The 27,989-nt window shown below is 42.9% G+C and overlaps 1 protein-coding gene across 4 annotated transcripts in view; it reads left to right on the top strand.

The window, feature by feature from the left end:
• The window catches only part of fmnl1b (formin-like 1b), a 37,147-nt gene extending 24,535 nt beyond the window's left edge, over positions 1-12,612 (top strand). For 2 of the 4 annotated variants that reach the window (XM_080873548.1, XM_080873551.1), the window contains exons 13-26: positions 44-145; positions 1,438-1,651; positions 2,134-2,337; positions 2,774-2,898; positions 3,927-4,129; positions 4,239-4,473; positions 4,820-4,888; positions 6,047-6,127; positions 6,278-6,407; positions 7,686-7,849; positions 7,978-8,079; positions 8,196-8,279; positions 9,127-9,241; positions 11,854-12,612. In XM_080873548.1, the coding sequence (XP_080729674.1) occupies positions 44-145; positions 1,438-1,651; positions 2,134-2,337; positions 2,774-2,898; positions 3,927-4,129; positions 4,239-4,473; positions 4,820-4,888; positions 6,047-6,127; positions 6,278-6,407; positions 7,686-7,849; positions 7,978-8,079; positions 8,196-8,279; positions 9,127-9,241; positions 11,854-11,954 (1,929 nt within the window). In that variant the 3' untranslated portion in view covers positions 11,955-12,612. The other 2 variants (XM_080873549.1, XM_080873550.1) reach the window with 2 other exon arrangements.
• The last annotated feature ends 15,377 nt before the right edge of the window (positions 12,613-27,989 follow it).

The raw sequence follows: 27,989 nt of genomic DNA, 5'->3' as shown, positions 1-27,989 counted from the left end.
AAAATACATTTACCCATTACCCATGACCACTCTGGTGTCACAGCTCACCAGCAGACTTCAGGAGACCGAGACTGAGGCGATGGAGAAAGCCTCCGAGCTTGAGAAGAAGCTCATTCAGACCACCAAAGAAGTGGAGCTCCTGAAGGTAGAGAACAGCAAGTTCATGCTTACATGTTTTTCATACAGAAACACAGACTGTGCCAAGCAGTCAGATGGTAGCAGAAACATCAGAGCCAACATATCAAACATGAATCCACATCGTGTCACCTGACAGATAAAGGTTCCTAGAATAAGGTAAATGGGCGAATGTGGCTTAGTAACAGAAAAAAAGGCCTTAAATAGAGACATAATAATCCATTTCATGTTTCTGTGCTTTTATCTGTGTCTTCTCTTAAACACCAGAAGAGAAATAGTTCACAAGTAATCACTTTTTAAAGAGTACAGTACATTTATGGTTTTTACTCCAAACATTAACAAAAAGAAAATATTTGAACTCCTTTGTTTTTAAATTGTGCGGAAGATAAAGTCAAATAAAAAATGTAGTTTTGCTAAATTTAATAATAGTCTGAAATAACTGATCAGCTTTTCTAGAACTGATAACTCAGAGTTTAAAGTTAAACTCAGAGTTGCTTGAACCTGTTTTTTAGATCAGGGCTCAGTTCAAATCCATTTACTGATAAAGACTTAAAAACCACTCAGTTCTGCTTTATAGAGTTTTTTGCTGCTTGATATTTTTGTTTGTGGTTCCAACACGAGGAAGGGCAAAAGCTCAGCCAGCGATCTTCGTCTTTTTGTTTGTTTTTTGAGTTTTACAGAGAGGAAAAAATCAATCGCTCAGCTCTGCCAGTATCTCAGTAACCTGTAGCCGTTTGTTCTTTTCCATTAGGCTCAAATTTAATTTTCCCTGTTTTGCTGTCCCAAAGCTGTGACCCACTATGATAACTACAGTATACTGAAACCTCACACCTACACCACATGTCCGCCACATGGAAGAGATGTGATTTGATTTTTAAGCACCTTTCTGCATATATTTGAATGCTAACGAGGAAAGAAATGCTTCCTGAGATGCTGAATTCTCTTTCTCACTTCAGGCTGATGAGTTCAAATTAGTAGCAGACATGTAGCATGCAGAGACAAACGTGTTGGCGTTGAAGTACAGCTTTGAAAATAGAGGAACTAATTGGCTTAATTAGGGAGAGACTGATTGTTCTTGTGAACGTTAGTTAAGAAAAAGCACATAGCAGCACTCTCACCGCAGGTACCCCACCTGGTGAAGATGATCTGATTAGAGTTTAGTGTTGCAGCTGCATAAATCTGCATATTAATGAGCACGCATGTCCTTTTGCCAAGACGATCACACCAGATCACATATTTCTTTTTTTTAAGCTGACAGAACTGGTCCAGCCTGATTAAAGACACTTATGCTCTGTGTCACAGGAGAGTCTGCGGGAGTCTCGCTCGCAGGTGATTCTGCTGCAGCAGCGAGAGCAAGAACGTGAGCTCAAGCAGGAGAAAGAACAAGACACCCAGGCCCTGAAGGAGCTCGAGGTCAAAGTTCAGGCTCTGGTGGACCAGGGTCTTGTCCAAATGGGGCGCTCTTCCTCTGGACACCTAGCTGTTCAGGTGGTGCAGCAGAACAAGAAGCAGAAAGGTCGGCAATGTTTTATCACACCTTCCTAAATCCTCAGTAACCACACATACACTCACAGCGTGAACAATTCAAGTTTGAGTTTTATGAGCTGGATTCAGAAGTTCCCTTTTTTAGTGACCAGATAGCTGTGCTGCACCTATCCAGGTAACGTCAGGGTGAACTCTGGGTTTACAGCATTACAAAGGTGATGCGCTGGTGGTACATCTTCATGGTAACTTACCTGCACACAGACAAGGCCTACCTCCAATTTCTGTTTTTGTAACTCAAGATAAGAGATCAAAAGATCTGAAACCGCCATTGAGTCCGAAAAGTGCATCGCCAGTCCGAGATGATACTTCAGACCTTGGTGTGCGGATAATTAGAAGCTCTTTGTATTTCCCTGACGGGCATCATTATGGGATATTGATTCGTGTAATCAGATTTATTCCTTAATTACAGCTACACTGTAACTGCAAGTTGATGTGTAGACTATTTCCTGACAGCTGCAGATCAGGTTGATACAGGAAACAACCTTCAGGCCGTTCCTACAACAGAAGTTCCTCCACAGTCGGTACAAGCTCCTCCTCCCCCTCCTCCTCCACTTCCAGCTCCGTCCTCAACCACAGCTCCACCTCCACCTCCTCCACCACCATCAGCTCTCCTGCCTTCTGGAGGCGGTAGGACGGAGGCGTCAGCAGGGACCTCAAGTGAGTCCACAATCAGAGCAAAATGAAGGTCTTAGTAAGTCTTTAAAAACAATCAGGTTTAGCAATTTTGGTTCATATTTTATTTTCTTGTCCTTGATATCTTAAAGAAGAGATGATTTTTTTCTTTTTATACATCAAACTTGAAAATGAAGAATGATTACAACAAGCAAAAGTTTCCAGCTTTTATCGAACTGATTGTAGAGATTTAAAAAAATGTTAAACTTTATAGAAAATCAAGAAATACCACAGAGAGGAGACATGTTGGAGAAACCAAAGTTTTACCCCCTTCCTGCCTTGGTAATCATTTTCCAGCTCCACTTTGGGAACTTTTAGTAATGATTTCAGTGTCTTTTCTTGTGAAAGTAACAAACGGCAGATTCCCCAACGCAATATTTAGGAAGATATCTGTGTTACAATACGAACATTTCTCTTACAGACTGTAAAAAGAAGAAGGCCATTCAAACCAAATACCGCATGCCGCTGTTCAACTGGCAGGCCCTCAAATCCAACCAGGTCGCAGGAACAATCTTCAGTGAGGTGGACGACGAGTGCATCTTAGAGGTTTGTTCATGTTTCCTCTGCTGTCCCAAAAACATCTGGACCTGGGTTCCTTCATGGACAGTACTTACAAGATGCACGCAGCCAACATGATCACACCTGCTGGTTTTTGTTGCTGCATTTTGGAGTCAGAGGGTACTGTGCTAAGTTTTCAGCTAAGTCTAGCTAGTCTGGTTAGGAAAAGCAGCACACAGACAATTAGCTAATTAGTAAGTAACAGACTAATTATGCTTGAAAAGTCACTAAAGTGGAAGACAAAGTTCTTGGAAAGTCATTTTGTCAGATAATTTTATTAAAGATCCAACAAAAGGCATCGCAAACACTGGGCAGATGAATTATTTAAAAAAACAAGCAAACAAACAAACAAATAAACCCTCACCTCCTGAACAGTTGATGGTGGAAACTACCCGTAGGGACCCAAACAGTGTTTTGTGCCAGGCTGTCAACACACTTTGCAACGTGTTGGACATTTTTTTACATGAGAGTTATGGGGATGAGCACTGGTTTGGAGTCAGCCTCCAGTGGCCATAAGTGGAACTACAGTAGTTTTGGTATTTCTGCACTGGCTTCATTTTCAGACGTGGAGGTTGCAGGTTGGGTTTTAATCCAATTGTGGTGCAAATCGTTTAGCAGAAAACAACAACATGCAATCTATGCATTTCTTTTCTTCTATATTAGTGCAATCAATCCTATTAAGACAGTACTGTGTTTTTGTGTTACATTGGAATAGCAGTAATGTATTATCATGGGAACTTGCATTTATTCTACATCACTTAAATCCATGGATATTCTTCCATGCTTTTCTCCATTTGCAAACCTTTGTGAGTATTTTAAAAAGAACAAAACGAAATTTACAATAATCTTTAGAACAAATTTTCCAGGAATTTTTCCAGCAGTCACATGCTTTATCAGGAAGTAGTTTAGTCTGTAATAGGCTGCTACGTGACTTACAGTAAACAAAAGTGAAAGTTTAATCTGAGTATTAAAAAATCTTAATGGTCTCTGTTTCTGTATTTGAACCCTGTTATTAGGAGCTAAACATGGCTGCCTTTGAGGAGCAGTTTAAGACCAAAGCCCAGTCGACCCCTGTAGATCTGGGAACCCTAAAGAAGAAAATGGCCCACAAGAGTCCCAGTAAAGTGTCTCTAATGGAGCCCAACAGGGCCAAAAACCTGGCCATCACCCTGCGTAAAGAAGGAATGGCTGCTTCTGATATCTGCTGTGTCATTGAGACGTATGTGTTAAACCCTGTTTGTGCATCAGCTGAATAATACGGCAATAAAAAGAAAATCTGAATATATTGCAAAGACACTTTATATTCAGAACGTGCACCTTCCCCGCAGGTACAACCTGAAAGCTCTGAGCCTGGACTTCCTCGAGCTGTTGGAGCGTTTCATCCCCACAGAGTATGAAATGAAGCTCATCCACAACTACGAGTGCGAGGGCAGGCCCCTGGACGAGCTCAGCGAGGAGGACCGCTTCATGGTGCGCTTTAGCAAGATCCCGCGGCTTTCCCAGCGCATCAGCACTCTCACCTTCATGGGCAATTTCCCTGAGAGCGTCCAGCTGATACAGCCTGTGAGTCCACGGTTGAACTGTATTTGAGGAAAGAGAATTAAGCAAAGTTTACAACAGGGGATTTCACAGTCATGCCGAGGAAAAGGCTGTTATTCTCTTAGAGTTTATTCCTAGAAGTGGGCTGAATAAAAGCCCACTTCTAGGAATAAAAGGCATTTATTCAGGTACTGAGGTTTAACACGGGGAAATTTCTCCTTATCAGCACTCTGGCTTTATATTTACAGTGGAATCACTCTTGTCCTCTGACTCTGCGAGAATTACAAAAAAGTAGAACTAGTCCTTTAAAATAAAAATGTTAGTGTATACTGTAATGTGCACGCACTGATCTTTGCATTATTTCTTACAGCAACTGAATGCCATCATCGCGGCCTCGATGTCCATCAAGTCTTCCACTAAGCTGAAGAAAATTCTCGAGGTGATTCTTACTTTTATATTAAGTGTCAAAGAGCTCCAGTTCATGACTAAATAATAACCTTTACTGGTTAGGACTGCTTCTCTGTGACTTCCTGTGAATCCTCAGCAACGGCAAAATGGAATCAAAGTCACTGACCTCCTAATTAGCATTAAAAATTACAGTCAAATCCTGGCTTATAACATTTTTAATTTGTTTATTGTTCTTCTAATTTCATTTTAAAATACTGGTTGATGGGGGGCTCTCAGCAAAACAACAGAAACACATTCAGCCAAGATCTCACATAAGCTGTAAATAAACGATGGACCATCCGTTTGTAATGGAGCCTCAACGTTAGCATTTTGTGGTGTTTTTTTGTTCCCAGAGGTGACCATATTTAGATGAAGTAACAGTGGTAAGATGTCAAGTAACACTAGTTTAGGTAGGTGCAGGCTTGGCCAACTGTAGGCCTCGAGGACACTGGGTCAACACACCTGAATCAAATGATTACCAGGCCTCTGGAGAACTTCAAGACATGTTGAGGAGGTCATTTAGCCATTTAAATCAGCTGTGTTGGATCAAGGACACACAAAACCTACAGGACACCAGCCCTCGAGGCCTGGGTTTGGACAGCACTGGGTTAGTGAGCTGTATCAGTGCACTGTATACATGCAATACACAAACACTGATATTAGTTAATGGTAGAAACCTGGAACACTAGAAAAACAGAGCCTTGTAATTTGTCTCACAGACTGGTACTTATACGCTGCTTTCTGCTATGAGCCTCATTCACCCATTCACATTATTCTGTGCCAGAGTGTTTTCAGGCTTTGATGGAAATAATTTCAGGTCCAGTTCAGCAGTTCTGGGAAAATAGCCTCCAAAGCTTGCAAGAGCACAGCTGGTGTAATATGAGACCAAACATGCTGTGTCTTTAACCCGGAGGAATTTTTTTCCTTCAACTTTGGTTGTTGTTTTTTCTCCTAAATTTAAAGTGGCATAAAAACAACGATGAGTTGTTTCTGGAAAGGGAGAGGTTTTGTGTTTTACCTCTGTGACAGATTTCAAGTTTTGTTTTTCACTGCAGGTTTATTTTTGAGTCTGTGTGGGCTGCATATCACACATGCTGTCACTTTGTGTCACATCTGACAACATACTTTTCTGTCTGTTGCTGATGTAAAGATCATCTTGGCATTTGGAAACTACATGAACAGCAGCAAGCGAGGAGCAGCATATGGCTTCCGTCTGCAAAGCTTAGACTTGGTGAGAAAATTAATGCAGTTTTTTCCTGCAGCTACAGATGGCTTTTTGCTTCGGTTGCTATTTCTGTAGATAATTCAAAAATATTTTGTGCAACCTGTTGTTTTTATCGATCTAATGTCAGACTTTTCATTCTTTGCTGGCTCTCCCAAGCTGTTGGACACCAAATCTACAGACCGAAAACAGACACTGATGCACTTCATCGTCAACATCATCCAGGAGAGATACCCAGAGCTGCAATCCTTCCCCACAGAGCTGCACTTCCTGGATAAGGCGGCACTTGGTAAGCACATCCTCACATGTGTACAGTGATTAATGATGGCTGAACTCCTGTCACAGTTTACAAAGGTCCAAGATCCAAGCAGATCCACTACTTCCCTCCCAAATTAAGTAATTATAGATTAAACTCTAAACTATGAAACAAAGCTGCAAATAAATAAAGAAATAAAGCACAGCACAGTATGATTCCTGACAGTAGCTCAAGAGTTGCTGCTATAAAAGAAAAAAAAAAAATCAAAAAGAAAAACTAGCATTTGATCTGATCAACATTTGGCCTAAAATCTTGTTTTTATTAACTGTATTTGTGGTTTGTAGCCCTGTAGTAATCGGATGTTTTGACCTGTGTTGCCTTTTTAACTTCTGACTTCCTGACCCCCCTTTTTTTAATCGTGTGTCCAAGATGCTGTGAGTGTAGGCCTGAGGTCATTTTTTAAAAATGGTTTTAAAAAAAATGTTAAATATCTCCATGAACATGAAAAGCCCCCCAAAAAGATCTCAAAGTCTGTCAAGTGCATGCCAAAGAAACAGGTGGTGATATAATCCTAAGTGTGAAGAAATGCTGGCAAATAAAAAGACAGAGTGTAGTCAAAAGGGAGGTGAAGGCACATAACTTTGATCTTACGAGACAAAAATCGCTGTTTCTCTTTTCCACGTTTAAATGCAGCAGAGTTTCTGTAAATGAAAAGCTTTATTTTTAGTGACCCTCAGGACAAAAGGACAAAATTCACAGAAAAATCTGTGTTTACCAAAATATCCGTGTACATGTGGATGTAGCCTGAATCTCCCTTGTAAACTACACTTGATTAAGGCAACCTGCTAGAAACCAAAGCAGTCATGGGGCGTTTTCAGTGTAGCACCATGTTTTCACCTTGTAACTGACATGAAACTACTGCAACCGCTCACCAACAATTGGAGAACACCTAGAAGTTTCTATGGAGATGCTGACTGGTATGTCTGAGATGACCAAGAGGATAAAACCTACACAAAGCCAGAGTTATTGGCTATACTTTTGAAACTTTTATTATTACCTTTAAATGTGGTCAAACTTTAATCACATACATTTTAGTTTAAACTAATACCACAGATTGTAAATACACTGATGATAAAATGACAAATGCTCACAAGGTGTTATGACAGCAGTAGAATCACTTTATTCATGCAACACCTTGCATAACCCTTCAGTCTTCTAAAGTACATCATAATCTAGTTGATGTTTGATAAGCAATGATAAGAATGTTAATTTGAAGCTCTAACTTCACCTTGAAGTCTTTGTCTCTTTTAGTTTCTGTGGACAGTATCCTGCAGGACCTTCAGGCTCTGGAGAGAGGCATGGAGGGGACGAAGAGGGAGTTCTCCATAGAAAAAGACAATCTAGTGCTGCAGCGTTTTCTCAACACCAACGTGGAGCTGCTCAATGGTCTCATAGCCGATGGAAAGACCGCACAGGTCGGATTTAATTATCAAAATCAGAATACTTTATTAATCCCTGAGGAAATTATCCAAATTTGTCTCTGTCAATGTTAGGAACAGGAAGTACTTGTCAGTTCATGGCTGATCATGACCTTCTTTTGCAGGATGCTTATGACTCAGCTGTGGAGTACTTCGGAGAAAACCCCAAAACAACGCCGCCCTCTATGTTCTTCCCTATTTTTGTCAGATTCATCAAAGCGTACAAGGTCAGATAACAGACAGCTGCTTCACTGATATGCACCAAGAGCTTTTACATTACACCTGCAGCCATCAGTGACTGTTTATAATCTGACCTCTGAAACATTGGTTTTGTGTTTGCCAGCAAGCAGAGCTGGACATCGAGCAGAGAAACAAGCAACACGAGGCTCCTTTAACTCCTCCTAAACCTGAAGTCATGGGGAACAAGGTGGGAACGATAAACAGTCAGTGCAGGAAAAGTACTTTCAAGTGTGTCTACAAACTTTCCAAGCACATAAAGATGATTTTCTCCTGAATAATTAGACTGTGTCATTTTGCAACAACACTTTAAAAGCTGACAGTAGACCTCAGACTTTATCTGTCGGCCCTTTCTTTTTTGATTTTTTTTAAAGTGATATTCAGCAAGGGAAACACCACCCTTCAAAAAGTACTTCTTCTCAGTGAAGGACAGAGAGAAATACTCTTTTCTGAAAGCCCTTTTCCTCTGGTAGAGACATTAATGATCTCAGTTTAGAGGAAAACTGCTTTGCTTTTAGAGAAATGTGTACAAAGACCCACGACATTAAAAGGTCAAAGTATCAACAAAAACTAGTGTGATGCTCCAGTCAGCCATGTCAAGTACAAAGACAGATAAACTACCATAAAATATAATAATATAAGGTATTGGATCTGGAACAAGCCTGGAGCTGGACTGCCCTGTTCGATGTCCAAACAGCTCTCAGTTCCCAGTCATATATGAACTGTTATTAACGAAAGTGGTAAACATGGTCCGCGCTGCCATCAAATTCAAAATAAGACAATATTTTTCTTTCTTAAAATGGTCAATTCTTTTTGTTTTAGTTAGTTTTAATTTTCGAATTGAAACATTTGATCAGTTCTGTGTTGCTGACCGCTTGTACTTCTTCACCTATCAGACTTCCACACTTTAAGGACATTCCTTGAGATTATAACTTTCATGCATAAAAACGACCAGACTATTGGACATAAAAAGAACTAAAACTCTCAAAGCATGTTGTAAAAAGTTGCATTCAACTAAATCTGATTTGTTGTTTCAGGGTCCCATGATGCCCAGACCGCCCCAGATGGACCTGATAGCAGAGCTGAAGAAGAGGCAGATGTCTCCTCTGGTGAGGGAGGGGAAAGACGGAGCCATCGAGGACATTATCACAGGTACACAACAAACTGTCTGTTTTTTGTATATGTGTTGTGAACCGTTATCAGCAATTATCAGGAGGGGTTAGTTACACAGAGCTCACGCTGCCAAGGCAACAGAAAGATGCAGCTATGCAGTTACAGGTTCGTGTGGTGCTAAAGCTACACAGTGACAGCTACGTAATTAAAGTTCAAACATTGTATCAAGTGAAGTTTAGCTGCTAACATAGCAACACTTACACACTAATGCTTGCTAATTAACTAGCTAACAACTAAACTGATCACTTTTTCATAGATTAGAACTAGATTTTTTAATTTGTTTTGTTTTTTGTTTGTTTTGTCTACAAACTTTGAAAGGCAGCAGCTAAATCAACATAAGCCACAAACTGTTTCTCTGCACTTGTTTATGTTGTGTTCCAGCAACCACTCCCCAACCGATTGGAGAGTACAGATTTTTCCCAACAGCAAGAACTCGTCACTGAGCGCTGACTAAGCTAAGCTAAGCTAACTATCTCCTGATTTCCAGCTCTAGTTTTGATGGACGCTCTAGTCCATTCATTTTTATTTTTCTGTACCTTCTGCTGTCACACACTTTTTTCACACTAATCGTCCTCAGTGTTTTTACTTTCTTATCTAAGCAGCTGTTAATCTCATTAACATTTTATCCTATTTCCTCTCCAGCAGTGCTCTTTTTTTAAATTTCCTTAGTTCAACAAACTTTCACTAAGGCTTACATCCCTCTCCTGTGCCCTTGTTTGTCCCTCCTCTCTTCCTGTCCCTGTTGTTTTTTTTTTTTTTCTCTTCTGTCTTCAGCTCTTAAATCCGTGCCCTTCACGGCTCGCTCTGCCAAACGCTCCTCTCGTCTCTTCTGCGACTCTGTCTTCAGTGAAGAGGTGATGTTTTCAAATCCGCTCCTGCTGATCATGACACTGTCATTGTATTTATAACCAGGAAGAGATGGTGGATACAGAGTGTAGAGGTCACTTATAATCCTTTGAGCCCAGCTTCTATTTCTGCTCCAGTCATGGACATGAGACAAACTCAACAGTGAATAACAACAATAAACACAAAATATTAGAAACACATTATATGGCACTAAAACTGCATAGAAATTGTCCTGCTCTGCCTTCCCAATGTAACTGTATCCCAGACAGTCTGCCCTTGAAGGAATATTTTGGGTGCTGTTTATTGGATTTATGCCTCGTGACTGAGTTCTCTCCAGAGGTTTTCTGACACACTTTAAATGGCTTTCAAAGAGAAGGAGAGCAGCTCAAACTAAAACACAAGAATATGCTGTAGAATATGCTTGTCTTGGATTTGAAGGTTAAAGGAGATCTATTATGTTTTCCTTGTTTCCAGTCATAAAAGTACTGTTAGAGTGCTTGGATAATAAAGATATATTCAATATATTAAAGGGAACTAAAGTAAAGGACATTTAGCACTGTTGCCTCATTTGTTAATGGGTCCTGGTTTCAGAGCCACACAACGTCCAGCTGTGTGGAGTTTGTTGAGTTGTAGTTAATCCTGCTGATGCAGGCCCGCAGCACAAAAGACTTTATCTCAAGAATTTCACAGGCTTGTTAAATAACATCATTTAATGACTTAGAGGCTGAATTTAAATTGAACAAACAACGGTAATGGAGATATACGCTAATTCTTAGACTGATAACAGTGATTTTTAAACTAATTTACTCACCCAAAAACTGTCAAAGCTCTTCCCTTTTTATTTCAATCTGTGGTGCAGGACGTACGACATCTCTGTACTACGCTATGCTGTCCAAAAGTATACTTCTACCAGTCGTTTAAAAAGTGTTGGAAGGTTCATGTTGGTCAGTGTATGTATCAGTCATCACAAGCACAGCCTGCTCTGAAAACTTAAATTACAATTACAGTTTTTTCTATGCAGTACCCACAAAAACATTCTGTGTAGCCAATCAGAAAAGAGAAAGCTTAAATGATGGAGGGGCTGAAGTATATCTTTAGATGAGCTGATCACAGTACATTCATATAATTCTCTACAATGATTATTTTGAGCTGTGAATGCTGTAAAGTTACTCCTGTAACGTCCAACAACAAAAACACGAAGTTGGAAATCAGCGTAATAGATTCCTTTTAAGATTGATCGTACATCACATCACACCTGTGAAGAGACGAAGGTGAGAAAGACACAAAGGTTTAAAAGGTGTTTTTTTTTTAAAGCAGCAAAACACAACAAAGATTACCACAAAGCAGCCTCACACACCCACAAAGATGTGCAAAATACCACAAAGACATGAAAAACAACTGAGAGACAAAAAGTGAAATGCAAAAGAACACGCTGGTGCCTTCTGTGGGTCTTTTAAAAGCTTATGCTGAGGGGCTCATTGTCCCACACAGATTCTAATTAAGATTTTATAAGAGCCAGGATGGCTTGGCAGTGACTCTTTCATACCAGACGTCTTCGCATTTTCCTGTTTGTTTGTTTTTGTGTTGTTGTTTTTTTATGGCCAATTTGATGAGTAGAAATATGTATTTTATGGCTCAGTAAATAAAGCCCAACAGGCCCTTAGTTTGCCTTTGACATATGTCAGCGGGCTGTTCTGAAGCTTCTTGTCTCACGTGGATTATTCGTGTTTGTTCTCTTTCGTCAGATCTGAGAAATCAGCCGTACAGACGGGGGGACGTCGGCCGACGCAGCGCCAAGTGGAAACCAGGGCAACAGCTGCAGGTATCCTCAGACATCTCCCTCTGAAACACAACAACGTGGACTGGGTTCATCATCGTGGCTTTACAAGCACAACGCATTTGACTCACTATGGTGACAGTCTTATCACTCTCAAGCATGTGGACGAATGCAGGGGTGGAAATGCATGCACGAAGATCCCTAAAGAGACAAAAACATAAGCTAATGCACACACACACACACACACACACACACACACACACGCACATTTCTGCTGCATTAGGGCGCCTCTCTGGATAAACTTCAAACTGACTGTAGATATGTTCTGTGATTTGAGTGATTAAATGTTAAAGAGGGCGAATTATTAGCTGTACTCAGTGCTAATGACACTGGATGCCATCCGAGGTAATCAAGACAATTACATGGAAGAACGAGCCACTCAGCTGAGAGGTAACACGAGCGCTTCATTACTGCCGCTAAGACATCAGAGCCTCACCAGAAAATTCATCTTCAAAGGCAAAAAGCTGATAGACTCGTGGATCATTTTGATATTTTTTTATTAGTTTTAGTTTAAACAGAATTTTAATCGCAGCGTCCCATCACTCTTTCCGTGTCTGCAGTAGGTCTCAAAAATTATGGGAAAGATTTATAATATATTTAATTTATTTTTATTACTGTGTAAGTACAAAAACAGCAAGCTTCTACTTTGCTTCTGCATTTCAACAAATAAAACATTTTATACTGTTCTGGGGTTTTTGTCTGTTTTATTTGTGTCTATCCTAAAACTCAAACTTTTGTATGCTTACATTTCATACATTCAATACATTTCATTACAGTAGATGTCTTTCTAAAAGTGCTCCAAGTTTAAGGATATATTTCTTCATCTTCAACGCCATGAGCTTGTACAGTACAGCACAACTACCTCGACTCTACTCCCTCAGAGGTTGACAATAAATGGACACACATGCTGGAGTTGCAAGTTGTCCTAAGCTGCTGTACCAGCAGAGGGAGATATTTTATTTCAAGCAAACGTGAAAATCATCATGTTTAAAAATGTTTAGAGTCATTACTAACACTGGGGTACAAGGAGCCTGAATTAGAGACTTCATACCTTCCTTGGTCACTAACGAGTTCTTAACTTTAAATATATATAATATAAAAATATATCAATGTGTGTCCATTTCACCCAATGGAGAGGCAAAGTGTAACATCCCATCAAGTTACACACTTTGTTGTGATTGGGTTGACAAGTGTCATCTCTTCAATCGGTTTGACCCTGGATACTGTGGCTGCTGTGCTGTGCCTGGTATAACTCACAAAAACACACCTTAAAACACATGATTCATAGGTTGGTGAGGAAATAGCATCTTACTAATTTTGAAGGGCTTCATTAAGCCTTTAAAGAGCTTCAAAGTGCCTGTTGCTCTACATTATAGGACTCTGTAAAGCTGGGTTATCTTAATATTCATCAGGTTTCTTTTCAGCACAACCAATGATTAAAATAAAATGGTTAGAGAAAAAGGTTATTCACATCTGTCTCAGATGTTGCTGTATGTTATATATTATTATGTACAGCAACTCCTTAAGTTAACTTCAACAGGTCCTTCCTCTAAACCATCTGTTTATTAGACCACAGAGTGCTTAAGGAAATCCTTCCATTAGTTATTGCTTTGATCTAAAATACAACCAAACTTTTGCTATTAATGGCAAGGTGGCAGTAATTAAACCATTACTTAAAAAGCCATCCCCTCACCCAGCTGTGTTAAGTAATTATAGGCCAGTGTCCAACCTTCCTTTTATTTTAAAAAATACTGACACTCTTCTTCAACTACTGTACAAGCACTTAGTCCACCCCTACCTAATAACTCAGTGTACACATATACTGGTGACTACTTCCAGCAGGATAACATGAGTTATCACAAAGCTCACTTCATCTAAAACTGGTTTCATGACTGAGTTCATTGTGCTCAAAGGCATTTACAATCGTCAGATCTCAATCTACTACGGCATTGTTGGAATGTGCTGGATGAGCAACCTGCAAATTTCCAATATTTGTTTATAGCTTGAAGCTGAATAACTCAAGAATGTTTCTGGGGAATTTTGGATCAGTGCCATGAGAAATAAAGTTAGTTTTGTAGGGATAAAAACGACAATAGAAAACTGAAACATTACAACACAAATAAATCACAAAAACACAGTAAACTCAAAATGCTGGGTCAACTGATCCAGAACCATGGCAACTGTACAATGGACTAATTCTTTCAGAAGTGCTGTGATGGTTATTTTGTGTCCATGTGAGATGTGGTTCCCAGCCTGTGTTGATGAATCTAAGAAATCTGAGGTTGTGCACATTTCACAGTTGTTGCTTCAACTTGGTACTGCTCCTTGCGTCTGTTCGTTTTGTAGCCAAAGATAACTGTTGTTGTGAAATCGATAAGCTGGTCGGTTTCAGTGATCATAAGGATTTTCTGTGATGCTGCATTTACATCTTCACTTCTACCTAGTGCCCGTGAGCACCGCCAGCAGCCATCTGTGCCAGAGTGACCGAGCCCCAGGCTGAGAGGTCGAGGGCACCCCACCCCCGAAGGGGCCCAAGCGAGCCCCAGGTTCCAGGTCCCGACAAGCACCCACCAGGAGTGAGCCGGTGCGTACCTGGATGCCCATCCCCGCATAGCTTCAGTTCTATATCTCTCACTCATAGGTAGGCTTTAGGCAGGGGCCTAGCCTGGAGACCTCTACTTACAAACCTTTACTGGTTACATGCTCTGGTCAGAATTTGAACCCACAGCCTATTATTCAGAAAACCCTTAGTGTGACAAATAGGTATTTACTAGCTGGGCCCACATCCTCATTTTAGGTTTGACAGCATTTTAGTAAGTAAAGGTGAATGCTTTGACATTAATTGAGCTGCGGTTCGGTGAAGGCCTCGAAGGGGACTGGCGATGGCTCCTGGGCCTGGCAGATCCCCATGCACTGAATAGAAATGAAGAAGTTAAAGAATTGAGATCATGGAGGGTGGTGATTCTAAAGTGGTTAAAGTTTATAGGGAAAGAATTGGTTAATGTGGCTATAAAAATGTTTCAGTGGCAGTGGCACTATGGTCACAGTGGCTCAGTTTATAAAGCTGAAGTGGAAACAGGATTGAGGAAATTTACAACCATTACAGTCAAATCCTAGACAGAAAAATAAAATCAATGCAGCTCCCCAGTGACATTTTTAATCCAGTTGAAACACAGCTTCATACACTTAAACAAACTTAACAAATCCTTACATGTTCTAAAAACAAACAGGTTTACCCATGTATTATAGATCCTGTTTGACTGCTGCTATAATGTAAAAACAAAAAACTTCTCTTTCAACACGACTGCCAGGAGATTAAGATTTGGCTGCGGGGCGCTGTTTATAACAAAATTCTCTCTCTCTCTCTCTCTCTCTCTCTCTCTCTCTCTCTCTCTCTCTCTCTCTCTCTCTCTCTCTCTCTCTCTCTCTCTCTCTCTCTCTCTCTCTCTCTCTCTCTCTCTCTCTCTCTCTCTCTCTCTCTCTCTCTTTTAATTGTATGTTAAATATTCACTTTACTGTATAACTGCTTTAGATCCAGATAATTTATTTTTGTAATTATTTTTAATTTCTTTTAACTTTGTCATTCTGTCATTCCACTTTAAGCTTTTTGTTAGAGGTTTTTTTTTGTTTTTGCCAGTGTAACGTGCAGATTCTGAATTTAGAATTTAGTATAACAGTATTTTGTATAAAGATGAGACAGCCAACATATATTAACACAGCTGATTCTGTATGAAGAGCGTATAAGAACTACAAAATGAGCAGTTAAAAACAGAAACTAAACAAATAACAAATGAACAGCTACGTAAAACAGATGAAACCATCAAGACAACAGAACAGCTCCTGTTTCACCGACAGCAACAGTGTTTCTACAGTGAAACCAGAAGTTTCTCCACTTCCTCTCTCATCATCTGCAGCTCCACAGGGATTATCTTGCATTGGCTCGATGCTTCTTTAACACAGCGGAGAAACTCTGACTCGTCCGCCTCCATCTGACTGTGGTTCATCGTTTTCTCCATTGCGTTCACTGCAGCCAGAGTCTTTGCAGTCTGATTAGCGACGCCTTTCACAGCATCACAGGAGGCCATTTGGTCACAAATCTCTTGCACCGTTTTTAGCTCGTCCACCAGCGGTTCGATGCTTTTAATGAAATCTGCTCCAGTTTTCTGCATGGTGACTACTTCTTTCGTTAGCTTTCCATTTCCTTTTCGAACTTTTGTTTTAGAAGGAAAATCGATGGCTTTTCTGACCAGATAAACTGCAGCTTTTGTAGCATGCAAAGCACCAAAACCACCACCAACAGCACCACCTGCTGCACCAATTGACCCGCCAAATGTGCTACCAGTTGCACCACCAGTGGCGAAGCCAACAGTAAACCATAATGAATCACTCACGATCCCATGAGCTTCTATACCCGCTGCTAGAGCTGCAACACCAACTGATCCACCAATAAACCCCGAAAATGCTCCTCCCACCACTCCCCCAAAGACACCGCCTACAAAGCCCACAGTTGCACTTGCTGCACTAACGTTGCCACAAAACTTGGCATAAGTTGCTGCACTAACTGCTCCCAAAGCAGCCCATACACCACCAGTAACACCCCCAAAGACTATACCAATAGCCCCTCCAAACACACCTAACAGAGCCTGGGCCATCTTGTCATCCTCATGCTTTTTATCAACTAGAGCTGCTGCATGCATGAAATGCTCAGAAGCTTGCTGAAGATCATCTTTGCGTTGGCCATAGAGCCTCACAAAAGTCTCCAGACTTGTTCTGAGATTTTTACTGATGTCAGCCGAAGTGTTGAATCTCAATGTGCTCCACATTTTTACGTTTCTGCTGCCGCCCCCCAAAAAACACCTGAAGAAACCTTGGTGAGCAAAGTCGAGAGTTCAGGTCTTTAGAAGTTGTAGAAGATGCGTGAATCGAGGCTTGTCTTTGAAAAGGCCGAGGTTAATATTTTTTTTCTTCCTGCAAGTCAGAAACAAAAAGGATCTGAAACTTATGAGATAAACTATCATCATCTAAAAAGTTCTGTGCAGAAAAAATGCTTCAACTTGATCTTTTGGGGAATCTAAACTTTTTGGCCTAGACTGGGGAACTGGTCATAGGGGATTTTGAATTCTGATGCCACTGTTAGGTGTTTGCCACAGCTGAGCACTGCCAAGATTCTCTAAAGAATTTCTAAATATTGTTAGCAAACGTAGATTTAAATTAAAAGAAGAAAACTGTACATGTCATTGTTCAGCACCGTCTAAAACCAAATCTTTATAAGCAATTTTTAAACATAAACACCCAGCAGATGTGGCTGAAACGCTGATGTCATAACACTGGTAATTGATAGTAGAAATAAAATGAAGACAAACTTTTTCTTGGTAGAAAGTCCATGTTTAGGCAGGTGTGAAGAAATGCTGTAAACAAAGAAAGCTTTCAGAAATATAAATGATTGTTTATTGGCCCCAAATGTATTCTGCAGCAGGACAACGACCCCAAACACACACAGCCAAAGTCATTAAGAACTATCGTCAGTGTAAAGAAGAACAAGGAGTACTGGAAGTGATGGTTTGGCCCCCACAGACAACATCTTAACATCTCAACATCATCGAGTTTGTTTTACATTTCTCTTTTATCCATTCACTGCATTTTGTTGATCGATGAAAATACATGATTAACACTTCCATTTTTGAAAGCACCCTTTGTTTACAGCATGTTTTTCTCACCTGCCTGAAACTATTGCACAGTCCTGTGTATATGGACTGCTTTGCATGCTGTGCCTTCTAATAGGGCATAGCATAAGGGAAGCACGAATATTATAAATACAACTGGTCCCGACACAGAACCCTGTGGAACCCCATAACTAACACTAGTGTGTGAGTAGAACTCCCCATTTATATAAACAAACTGGAATCTAACTTTTTATATATTTATTTTAATATAAAAATTAATATATCTAATATACATTAACAATAATATTGAAGACATGATTATTCATCTATGATTAGTAGAGATGTTCAGAGTAAAATACTTCCCACTGAATAGCGTGTTTTTAATGAATGAGACTTGATCTGTGCTGCACATCCGTAGATATCTCTTGTTGACTTTTTGAAAGAGAAGTTTGCCAGTTTAACTCTAGCTGTTATTTCAGCTCTGCACAGGTAGATGGACTGGTTTATCAGTGGCTTCACTTTGATACTGAAACAATCTTAAACAGCTGAAGAATTCAAGAATTCATGCTTTAAAGCACTTTCAGCAGTATGTGCAACTACACATGCTCGCTGCACGATGTGCGGCATTTTTGTTTAAGTTTCCTTCTTTTGGCCAACGCTGTTGTTAACTTCTGTTCACAAACTTCCTTTCCAGATCGTTGTTATAATTTTTTTCTTCTTCTTTTTAATCAATCTAAAAAGGTATGACACTGTACCACAGACTAATGGGACAGGAGTGCAGAGGCTGTCCCTAGGATCCACAGTTCCTAAACATTACACTAATCTCACAAAGCAACCAATAACTGTGGACTCTGAAAACTATATGGTTTAAAACGGGTTTCCTTTGACCGACGCTCTCCAAAATGTCAAAATTAAGGTTGAATCATGCAAGCAGCTCTGAGAGCAGAGGTACCTGTAAAATTATGAATCTTCACATAGCAGGCACTTTTACTTATGTGACGGCTTTTTTTGTGTTAGTGTATGCAAGGAATTAAGTTACGCAAGTGGCACACAAATCTGCTATTGGATCACTGAACAAGTTAACTTGATAGTTTTGTGTTAAATTGAGTCAACGAGCTGAAGTGACACATTTTTGTGTGGAAAATAAGTGTACAAAGTATGAACTTGTTATGAATGAGGGATTAAATTTGACGTGCCGCTGACAAGGAAGCCGGAGTTTCAATTCAGTGCTTCTGTAAGTTCATCTGTACTCACTGTCTGTCGGCTGCCCCACTTATTTCAATGAAGCTCTGACTGCTGTCGGCTCAGCGATGCCTAGAAATGCGTCGTTCATATGGAATCAGATAAAGTAACGTATGCAGAGCGTGAGGTTTGTTCAGATGAGGAAGCAGGAAATGGAAGAGTGAAAGCAGGGCCGGGCTGTTACTAAAACAGTCCCAGATGCCTCTAGGGGAAAAAAATGGGGCGTGTTTCAGCATGCAAAAGTAAAAAGGGGAGAACAGTTGATTGTAAGTGACGTTTAAGCATTAAAAAAAAATAAAAGTGTAAAAGAATATAATGTTAATAAAGAGGTTTATAAGGTGTGTTTTTCAGGAACTGAGTGTCTAAAATCAGTCCAGTCGAGCCGAAGGGGTCCGCCTGACAGCAGAGGATGAAGGTCAAGCTGAAGTCTGCTTTGCATAATAATTCACTTTCTGCTCTTTGTGGAGCTGATTGAGTCGCGGATCATCTTAAGCCTCCAGCTCATGTCCCTGAAGGTAAACAAAGAGCTCTTTAACACTGATTAGTGTCCACTGACACTCTGATCCCAGCTTCAGTTCATTAAAAAGGCAAAACTAGTGCGCAGACACATTTTATAAATGAATACAGGTCTTTGGCTAATTCACTGATCTCCTGCAGAAATGGAAAACGCACAAGACCCAAAATTTAAGGATCAACTGAGTAAAAGCATCTACATACAAAAGGATGAATAAATGCATTCAATGTAAATGTTACCAGATGCTACCAAGGTTAGACTTGATGAGCAGGTGAATGCTTGAGCTTTACAATGATTTTCAAAAATAAGCGTCAGAAATAGTTGTTTTATTTATTGATTTTTTATCTCAGTCCATGTGCATTTTTTCACCTCAGGTTTTTGAACTTTTCCACAATTTTCCAAAATTATTTTAAAAAGCGTGTTAGATGGAGGAGTTGTACAGAGAGATGGCAACAGGCAGGAATGATTTCCTGTGTCGTTCATTATGTTCTATCATATATGTATATTGTTACACTGGAGGATGTTTGTATTATAAAGGTTCATTTTTTGTCCACTCTGTGTACAATGTGAATGAGAGGGAATATCCCTGCCACTGAAGCCCCGCCCACCAGCAAAACAATGTTTATTTTGGAGGATCAGCAAATCAGAAGGAAGTCGAGGAGAGATAACCAAGTAATGTTTTTTTTTCCCCTTTTGACAACTGGGCTGCAGCAAATAGAGACGATTTAAATGATCTTATTTCAGTGGAGTTTTCTTTTCTGATTTGAAATAAATGACGCTGTAAAATTAAGTTATGATTCTTCACACTTTTAATTTTTTAAATGTTTAAACATGGCTCCAAATTTGTTATGTGCCATTGTTCTCTTTCTACTAAAGCTACAGCTCTATAGAGGCTGAATCATGGCAGTCCCTGTTTGTGGCCCTCTCACCATATTGAACTGGAACAGTAATAGTCCCGCCCTTCCACTCCATTCTTTAGCTTTCTGATTACTCAGATATTACTGTGCCTCCTTCTGTGTGAGAATCATCTAAAAACTAAGCACCAAAGGCATCACCGAGGTGAAAACAGTTGCTGGTTCATTGAAACACTGCGTACAGGTAAACATTGCAAACTCAGTGTGACTTTTGGAGGTCTAAGTCATCATTGTTGCAATAACAATATCAGGATATATCATTTATTTATTTTTTATTGTTCTCTGAAGTATTTCAGTCAGTGTACAATAGAGATAACAATTCTAGTATGCATTGAAAACCGTTTACACTTCAAAAAACCAAAGACTTCAGACTTGACTTGGACTTGTACAATAAAGACTCAGAGTCGAGGTTTGGGACTCGAGTCTTGCATCCAGCTGTAACAAACAATAAAGTTCAAATTTATCGACTTCAACTGAGCAAGTTTTCACTTTACTTGTTTTTATTCATGTTTATTGAAACAGTCCTCTTAAGTGAGTGTGCTCTAATTGTGGAGCATCAATACAGCACAAACCATATAACATAACACAAGTTGTTTTGGGGAGACCATTTGGTGTTTATTGGACGTTAGAACATCAATTTCAGCCGTTAGAGACTTGAGACTTGCAAATAATGACTTGTGAACAGCACTAAAACATCAGATTTTACTCCTAATTTGCAAGAACGTTTTGCTTGGTACCTTAGTTAATAAGCTGCCACACCGACTTTGTCATGGCTCGGGTTCAACTTCTGAGGTTTTAGTCTTCATCAGCAATGAAACAAACATTAATCCTAATAAAACCAAATATGTCGTTTGGGGGATTTTTTGGTTTTATTTTCACATTCGTTATTACCAGTTAGACCTCAGAGAGTTAATATACACTTTAATGTCAACCTAGAACTCTGTCATGAAAAAACAAACAAAGCTGTTGGAAAATGTAAAAATTGCAGCAGGAATGTAAACGGACATTTTTTGCTCACTTCCTGCTCCACAACTTACTAATTGGAATTTACATGGAGGAATGTAATGTAGTCACTGCCGTCCTTTCTCTGCTGTGGCACTCAGGAGAAAGGACCCAAGTGCAGAATTCAAACACGGGGATGAACTGAAGGAGGCTGCTTTACTGCAACTTACACAAAAAAAACACTTAAAAAACCAAACTAAAACCTAGAAACTGGGACCTAAAAGCAAAACACTGGGAAACTAGGGATGGTGATCTCAGGGAGCCCAACAGGAGAAACCCACACAGCATAAGGAGACGACGCGGCACTAACAGAGAGAAACACAGGGCTAAAATACACTGAGGGATAACGAGGGAATGGACACAGGAGGAGAGCACAGCTGGGACTGATCACACTTGACAAGACAAGGGGAGGCTAGAGACACAGACATGAGACAAGGGACCGTCAAGTAAAATAGCATGAAAACAAAGGGCGCACAGAGAACACCTAAACACTGGAAAAAAAAACAAACACCAAAAAACTAGAAAACACTAAAAATTGATAAACACAAAACATAAACATGGAGTCACCAGACATGCCAGAAAGAGTTTGATGTGGATGGACCTCAGTCACGCGTTGGTCCCTTAATTGGCACTCAGTGATATGCACTCTGTAGTGTGTTCATTTACTCATTTTGTCATTGCATCACATCCAACAGCTGATCTGCATAAAAAAAGACATTTTCATGCCAATGGAAAGAAATTCACAAGTTTTTTTTTTTGTTTTTTTCATTGGACACATGTGTGACTACCTATCAATGTCACGGTCTGCGGAGGCAGACCGTGCGGAAAGGTGTGTGGTGGACCCAGGTGCAAACACAAACGAGGATGCAGGAGTGGATTCCAACAAAACGAGCCTTTTATTATGGCTGATGAAAAGAACAAAAACAGAATGAGGGCAGCATACGTGTAGTACTCAACAGAAAACCTAAACTGGACAAAACTAAGGAAAGACTATGGCTGGAGGTACAGAACACAGGAGGTGGTAACACAGACGACGCGAGACAGACTGTATGAAACACAGAGACTAAATACACATGAGGGATGATCAGGGGAAGTGGCCACACATGGGAACACAGCTGACACACATGAACTTAACGACAGGACAGAAGGAGTGAAACTGAATACACTGACCGTGAATACAGACTTTCAAAGTAAAACAGGAAACATGGAGATTAGACAAGACACATGAACCGGGGAGACGTAGTACAGGGGAGATGACATAACCGACAGCATGGACTTGACAATATAAGACACGCAGACATAAACACACGAAGGGCAAGGGAGACTTAATACACGGGTAATATGTACAAATGGCTGGACTGCCTTAGTGACCCTAAACAAAGAATAAACATCAAAATAGGCTAAAACACAAAACACTGGGTCGCACGACCCAGGACCATGACAATACCCCCCCCTCAAGGGCTGGCTCCCGACAGCCCAAAACCGAGAAACCAAACAAAAACAGAAAAACCCCACCCAGGGCGGGAGGCGGGGGACCAGGACGGAGGGACCAGAACAGGAAACAAAACGAACAACAGAACACACAGGAGCACAAGACCAAAGTCAAAACAAAGTTCAGGGGGCCGACCCAGAGCCCACAGGCACAAGAGTACACGGGTCACATGGTCGGGGGGCCGACCAGGCGGGCGGCACAGGTGACAGAGCCGGTCCGGAGGCCGGCCGGCCGCGCAGAAGGCAGCGGCGGCGACGAAGGCGACGGAGCAGTTCAGGGGGCCGGCCGCGCGGAAGGCAGCGGCGACGGAGCAGTGTCAGGCGCACTGGCCGAGGCCCGGTGGACACAGGACCAGACGAGGCTGAAGACTCCGATGAGGCTGGACCAGACGAGGCTGACGACTCCGATGAGGCCGGACCAGACGAAGACGCCGGCTCTGAGGCTGCAGCCGACGACGACTCTGAGGCTGCAGCAGACGACGCAGAAGGTGGCTGGATGGGCGGCTCGGGCCCCCCAGCCGACGTGGCATGGTGCTGGACGGGCTCCTCGGGCCCCCCAGCAGACGTGGCATGGTGCTGGACGGGCTCCTCGGGCCCTCCAGCAGACGTGGCAGGTTGCTGGACGGGCCCCTCGGGCCCTCCAGCTGAGACATGAGGCTGAACGGGCCCCTCGGACCCTCCAGCGGAGACATGAGGCTGAACGGGCCCCTCGGACCCTCCAGCTGACGAGACATGAGGCCGGAGGGGCTCCTCGGGCCCTCCAGCTGGCATGACGTGAAGTGGTGTGGATGCTGCAGGATGCCGGATAGGCACACCCGGGCATCCAGCAGCAGGCGCAGGGTGAACAGTTAAGGAGGCCCCTGGCTGGACCGGGAGCAGGGCTGCCACCTGGACAGGGAGCAGAGCAGGAGGCTGTCGTGGTGGCGATGACTCTCTTGAGCCTCCAATGGAAACATGAGCCGGTGCAGGCGCCTGCAGAGCGACAACCGCTCCCACCTGAGCGCCGAGGCTGGGTGCGGAGCTCAGCTGTGTACTGACTGGCATAACTTTGGGAACCCACCTGGGTGTAGGAACAAACCGGACGGCAGCCATTCCCGCCTGGGGTGTAAACGCAGGATATGGCTGACCTCCGGCTGACCCTGGTGGTGGGAGCTAGCTCAGGTGCTGGCTGGGTGTCCACTGCCTCTACCTGGAGATCAGACGCAGGTGAGAGGTCAGGTAACGCCACAGCCACCCTGGGAGTGAGCACGAAGCTCCGGACACTGTCCTTGGCAGATGTAAGCAGAGGAGCAACGGCAGACAAGGACCTTGATGTCTCTAAGTCCTTAACACAGTCCGAATTGTCCTTAGTTGCCCTTCTTGGGGAGCTAAACACTCCTTCTGTCTTGGAGCACGATTCAAACAATATTTCAGACCAGAAGCAAGGTGGCTCAGTGACACAAGTGACAGTTATGTTGTCCCAGGAAGCATGACTCTTAAGGCCAAGACTCGATGCATGAACCCACATAACACAAGCAGGACTAGGTGCAGATGATTTGAACACAATAATTTGGCAGTCACATGGGAGACAACTACACTTACTGGAGTCTAAGAGCCCTGTTGGCGAGACTGAGTTAAGGAGGGGTTCAGCCCCACACACTAGGCGGCTGTAGAAAGCTAGTGAGTGGGATGCACATGGACTTGGCGTGGCATAGAAAACATAGTGGACTGGCTCTGAGCAATCCGGCTGAATTGTCCTTAGATCGGCCAGTTCATTAACTGCAGTCAAAAGGCCCTGGCCCAGGGGTGCGGTTAAAGGGCTAGCTGGTTTGTGATGATTAGCGTGGCGCCCCCCCCCCGACAGTCTTGGAAACACAAAATACAGCCTTGTCATTAGATAAGGGGAAAGCACAACATAAACAGACCTTCACTTTAGTATTAACAGAAATCACAATGCCATTCACAGACATAGGAAAACCCGGCAGGCCCTTAATACTCGTCCAGCCCCGGCGGACTGGTGCAGAAGAGCGGTTGCTGATGTCGGACCCCAAAGCACTCACTCTGGTCAAATCATCAGCAGAGTGAGGAACCTGGGGCCCGATTAGCGCCGGAACATAACATACAATTTCCCGATCAACACCAGACGTTCCTTCTTGCGCTGGGCTAGTTACATAAGCAGAACATTCATTATTCGGCTTGGGAACAGGGAAAAAAGACCCCAAAAGGTGGGTGCTAGTCAAAGGGAATACAGTCTTATTACTAGTCAGATCAGACGTTTTCTCACGTGATTTATAGTCAATGGATAGCAGGGGCTGAGACACAGTCTTCGAAAAGGCTCCAGATGCCGTAACAGTCTTAAAAGAAGCCTCCTTAGCGAAAGACGCATGTCCTGGGTGTGCAGCGTCTTCTCTATCCTCTATCTCCCTAACCTCCCCCTCAGCCTGCACACTCACAATAACAGGGTTTAACAGAACATCGCACGGGTTGATCCCCAAAACCGAAGTGCCTATGGCCGGTTTGGCAGTGTCAGGTTCACAGTACTGTGAGGGCAGTGTGGCGTCCCCAAAAACAGCATGCCCAACACCAGAAAACTTAGCTTTATTGTCAATACAAAACGTAGGCACGAGAGTAACACCTTCAATATCAGTAGCCAGAGGCACGGGAAAGACAGCTTCTTCACTGGCCTCCGAGAAAACAGACTGTGACACGGTGCCTGGGGGGGTGACAGAGTTAACAGTACCGGTACACGGGGTCTTCATCTCTGAGACATTTATTGTCCCTCCGAGCCCCTCGCTCTCAGTACATCCAGAGCGATTAGGTGGACACAAAACATCGTCACTAACCTCCGAGCGTCGGGCGATGCGGTGGCGACGCGAACGCCGTTTCTTCTTGGCCGTGGGTCCCGTTGACGTGGAAAGTGGAGCCTCTTGCGGCGTCGCAGAGGCTGAGGCGGCGAGTGTTGGCGGGGCGGCAGGCGGGAGCTCCAGGCAACTCCGGGGGCCCCCAAGGGCTAGGCGTGTCCCGCGGAAGATCTCACCGTAGTGAGGAGCGAGCCATGGCTCCTCCCGTAGCTCCTCCTGCAGTTGCGCGCATGCGGCGCGCTGCCGCCCCTCGAGGTCGGAATCCATGCCCCCCACAGCTTCCTCGTGTAGCTCAGTGGAGGGCGACACATGCCGTAGCGATGAGCGACGGCGACGTGAACGTCGCTTCCGTCTTGAAGTGGACGCGGACGGAACTTGGATTTCTGTGGCGAGCGGCTCCTCGTCTTCCGACCACATCCGCGCCAGATAAGAAGCGGGAGAAGTGTAGTCCGATCGAGGCGGCGGCCGGTCCGAGGCGGGGCGGCTGGCAGAAGCTCCTCCTCGGAGATAAGCCAGGGCTTCCAGCGTAGCTCGTCCTCCCGATACGCCCGCAACACCTGCTGCCGCTCCTCCTCACCGAAGTCAATAGCCTCGGGCATCTCCGTGCAGACAGGCGGTGGCGAAGATGCGGAAGCTGATGAAGTGTGTGTGTCGGTGGTGAGCCTCACCGTTCCGACTCTGACCGCCACTGGTTCATGAGGTAGCGGGGTAACACCGCAACAGCATGGCTCTGGTGACGACTCACGCTCGCCGGGCCGCTGCTGCTGCGGGCGGAGTCGGAGAGTGGAGACGAGAAAGTCGCTGACGAGGGGGTGCAGCGTCTCCCATAACCAGGGGAACACGGACACGCACACCCCTACTTGGCGGGCTAACTCTTCCCGTTCCCCCTCTCTGGGACAGTGCAGCCATCGGTCGCATAGCGACTCCACTGTCCGGACGATCTCCATGTCATGTGTCGCTGGGTCCGGCATGCTCGCGTCGTACTGTCACGGTCTGCGGAGGCAGACCGTGCGGAAAGGTGTGTGGTGGACCCAGGTGCGAACACAAACGAGGATGCAGGAGTGGATTCCAACCAAAACGAGCCTTTTATTATGGCTGATGAAAAGAACAAAAACAGAATGAGGGCAGCATACGTGTAGTACTCAACAGAAAACCTAAACTGGACAAAACTAAGGAAAGACTATGGCTGGAGGTACAGAACACAGGAGGTGGTAACACAGACGACGCGAGACAGACTGTATGAAACACCGAGACTAAATACACATGAGGGATGATCAGGGGAAGTGGCCACACATGGGAACACAGCTGACACACATGAACTTAACGACAGGACAGAAGGAGTGAAACTGAATACACTGACCGTGAATACAGACTTTCAAAGTAAAACAGGAAACATGGAGATTAGACAAGACACATGAACCGGGGAGACGTAGTACAGGGGAGATGACATAACCGACAGCATGGGCTTGACAATATAAGACACACAGACATAAACACACGAAGGGCAAGGGAGACTTAATACACGGGTAATATGTACAAATGGCTGGACTGCCTTAGTGACCCTAAACAAAGAATAAACATCAAAATAGGCTAAAACACTGGGTCGCACGACCCAGGACCATGACAATCAACAGACATTGTATCGTGCTCTCAGGGACTGACAGGCTGGCTGACCCTTGGACAGTCTTGCCACTTCTTGGTATGGGTCATGTCACTGTACTTGTGTTTCAGACTCTGTCATTTTATTATTCGATTATTCTTGTTCACAGTTTGGGTTTTCTTTAGCTCTTGGTGATTGTAGTCCTTTCCCCCCTTAGTAGTTATCTTGGCGTGTGTCTACATCTCCCCGTGTAACTGCTTTCAGTGTTAGTTCCACGTTTCTTAGTGTTTTAGTTCTCATTTCCAGTGTTTTGTTTCTAGTTGTCATTTTCTGTGTCTAGTTTGGATTTTTGTGAGTTTATGTTTATGAACAATTCTCCCCAGTTACTGCGTTAAGCTTGTGTGTCCTCAGTCTAAGTTTCGGTCTGTGTGTTTCTTGTTTTGTTTTCATAGTCCTTGTCCTAGTATCTAGTTTTTCTTTCCCTTGTTTTATTTTGTCTTTTAGGCCCAACAGTGTTTCCACCAGTTCCCCATCCTGTCATGTTCCTGCCTGTGTATTTTAGTCTTCCCCTGATCGTTGCTGTGTCACACCCTCTCCGTGCTGCGTTTTCTCCTTGTGTTAATGGTGGCTTTCGAGTTCTCTGTTCACAGTTTTGTTTTATAGTTTCCCAGTTTTTTAGTTGGTGCTTATTGCTTCGAGTTTCTAGTTTTGTTTCCTTGTATTCATGTTCGAGTTTTCCCCAGCAAATAAAGCTGCCGCTTTGAGTTTAACTTTTGCT

Source organism: Rhamphochromis sp. 'chilingali', assembly GCF_963969265.1.
Source record: "Rhamphochromis sp. 'chilingali' genome assembly, chromosome: 22".
NCBI lineage: Eukaryota > Metazoa > Chordata > Actinopteri > Cichliformes > Cichlidae > Rhamphochromis > Rhamphochromis sp. 'chilingali'.
Note: the sequence above shows the minus strand (reverse complement) of the source record. Positions and strands in the feature narration are given on the sequence as shown.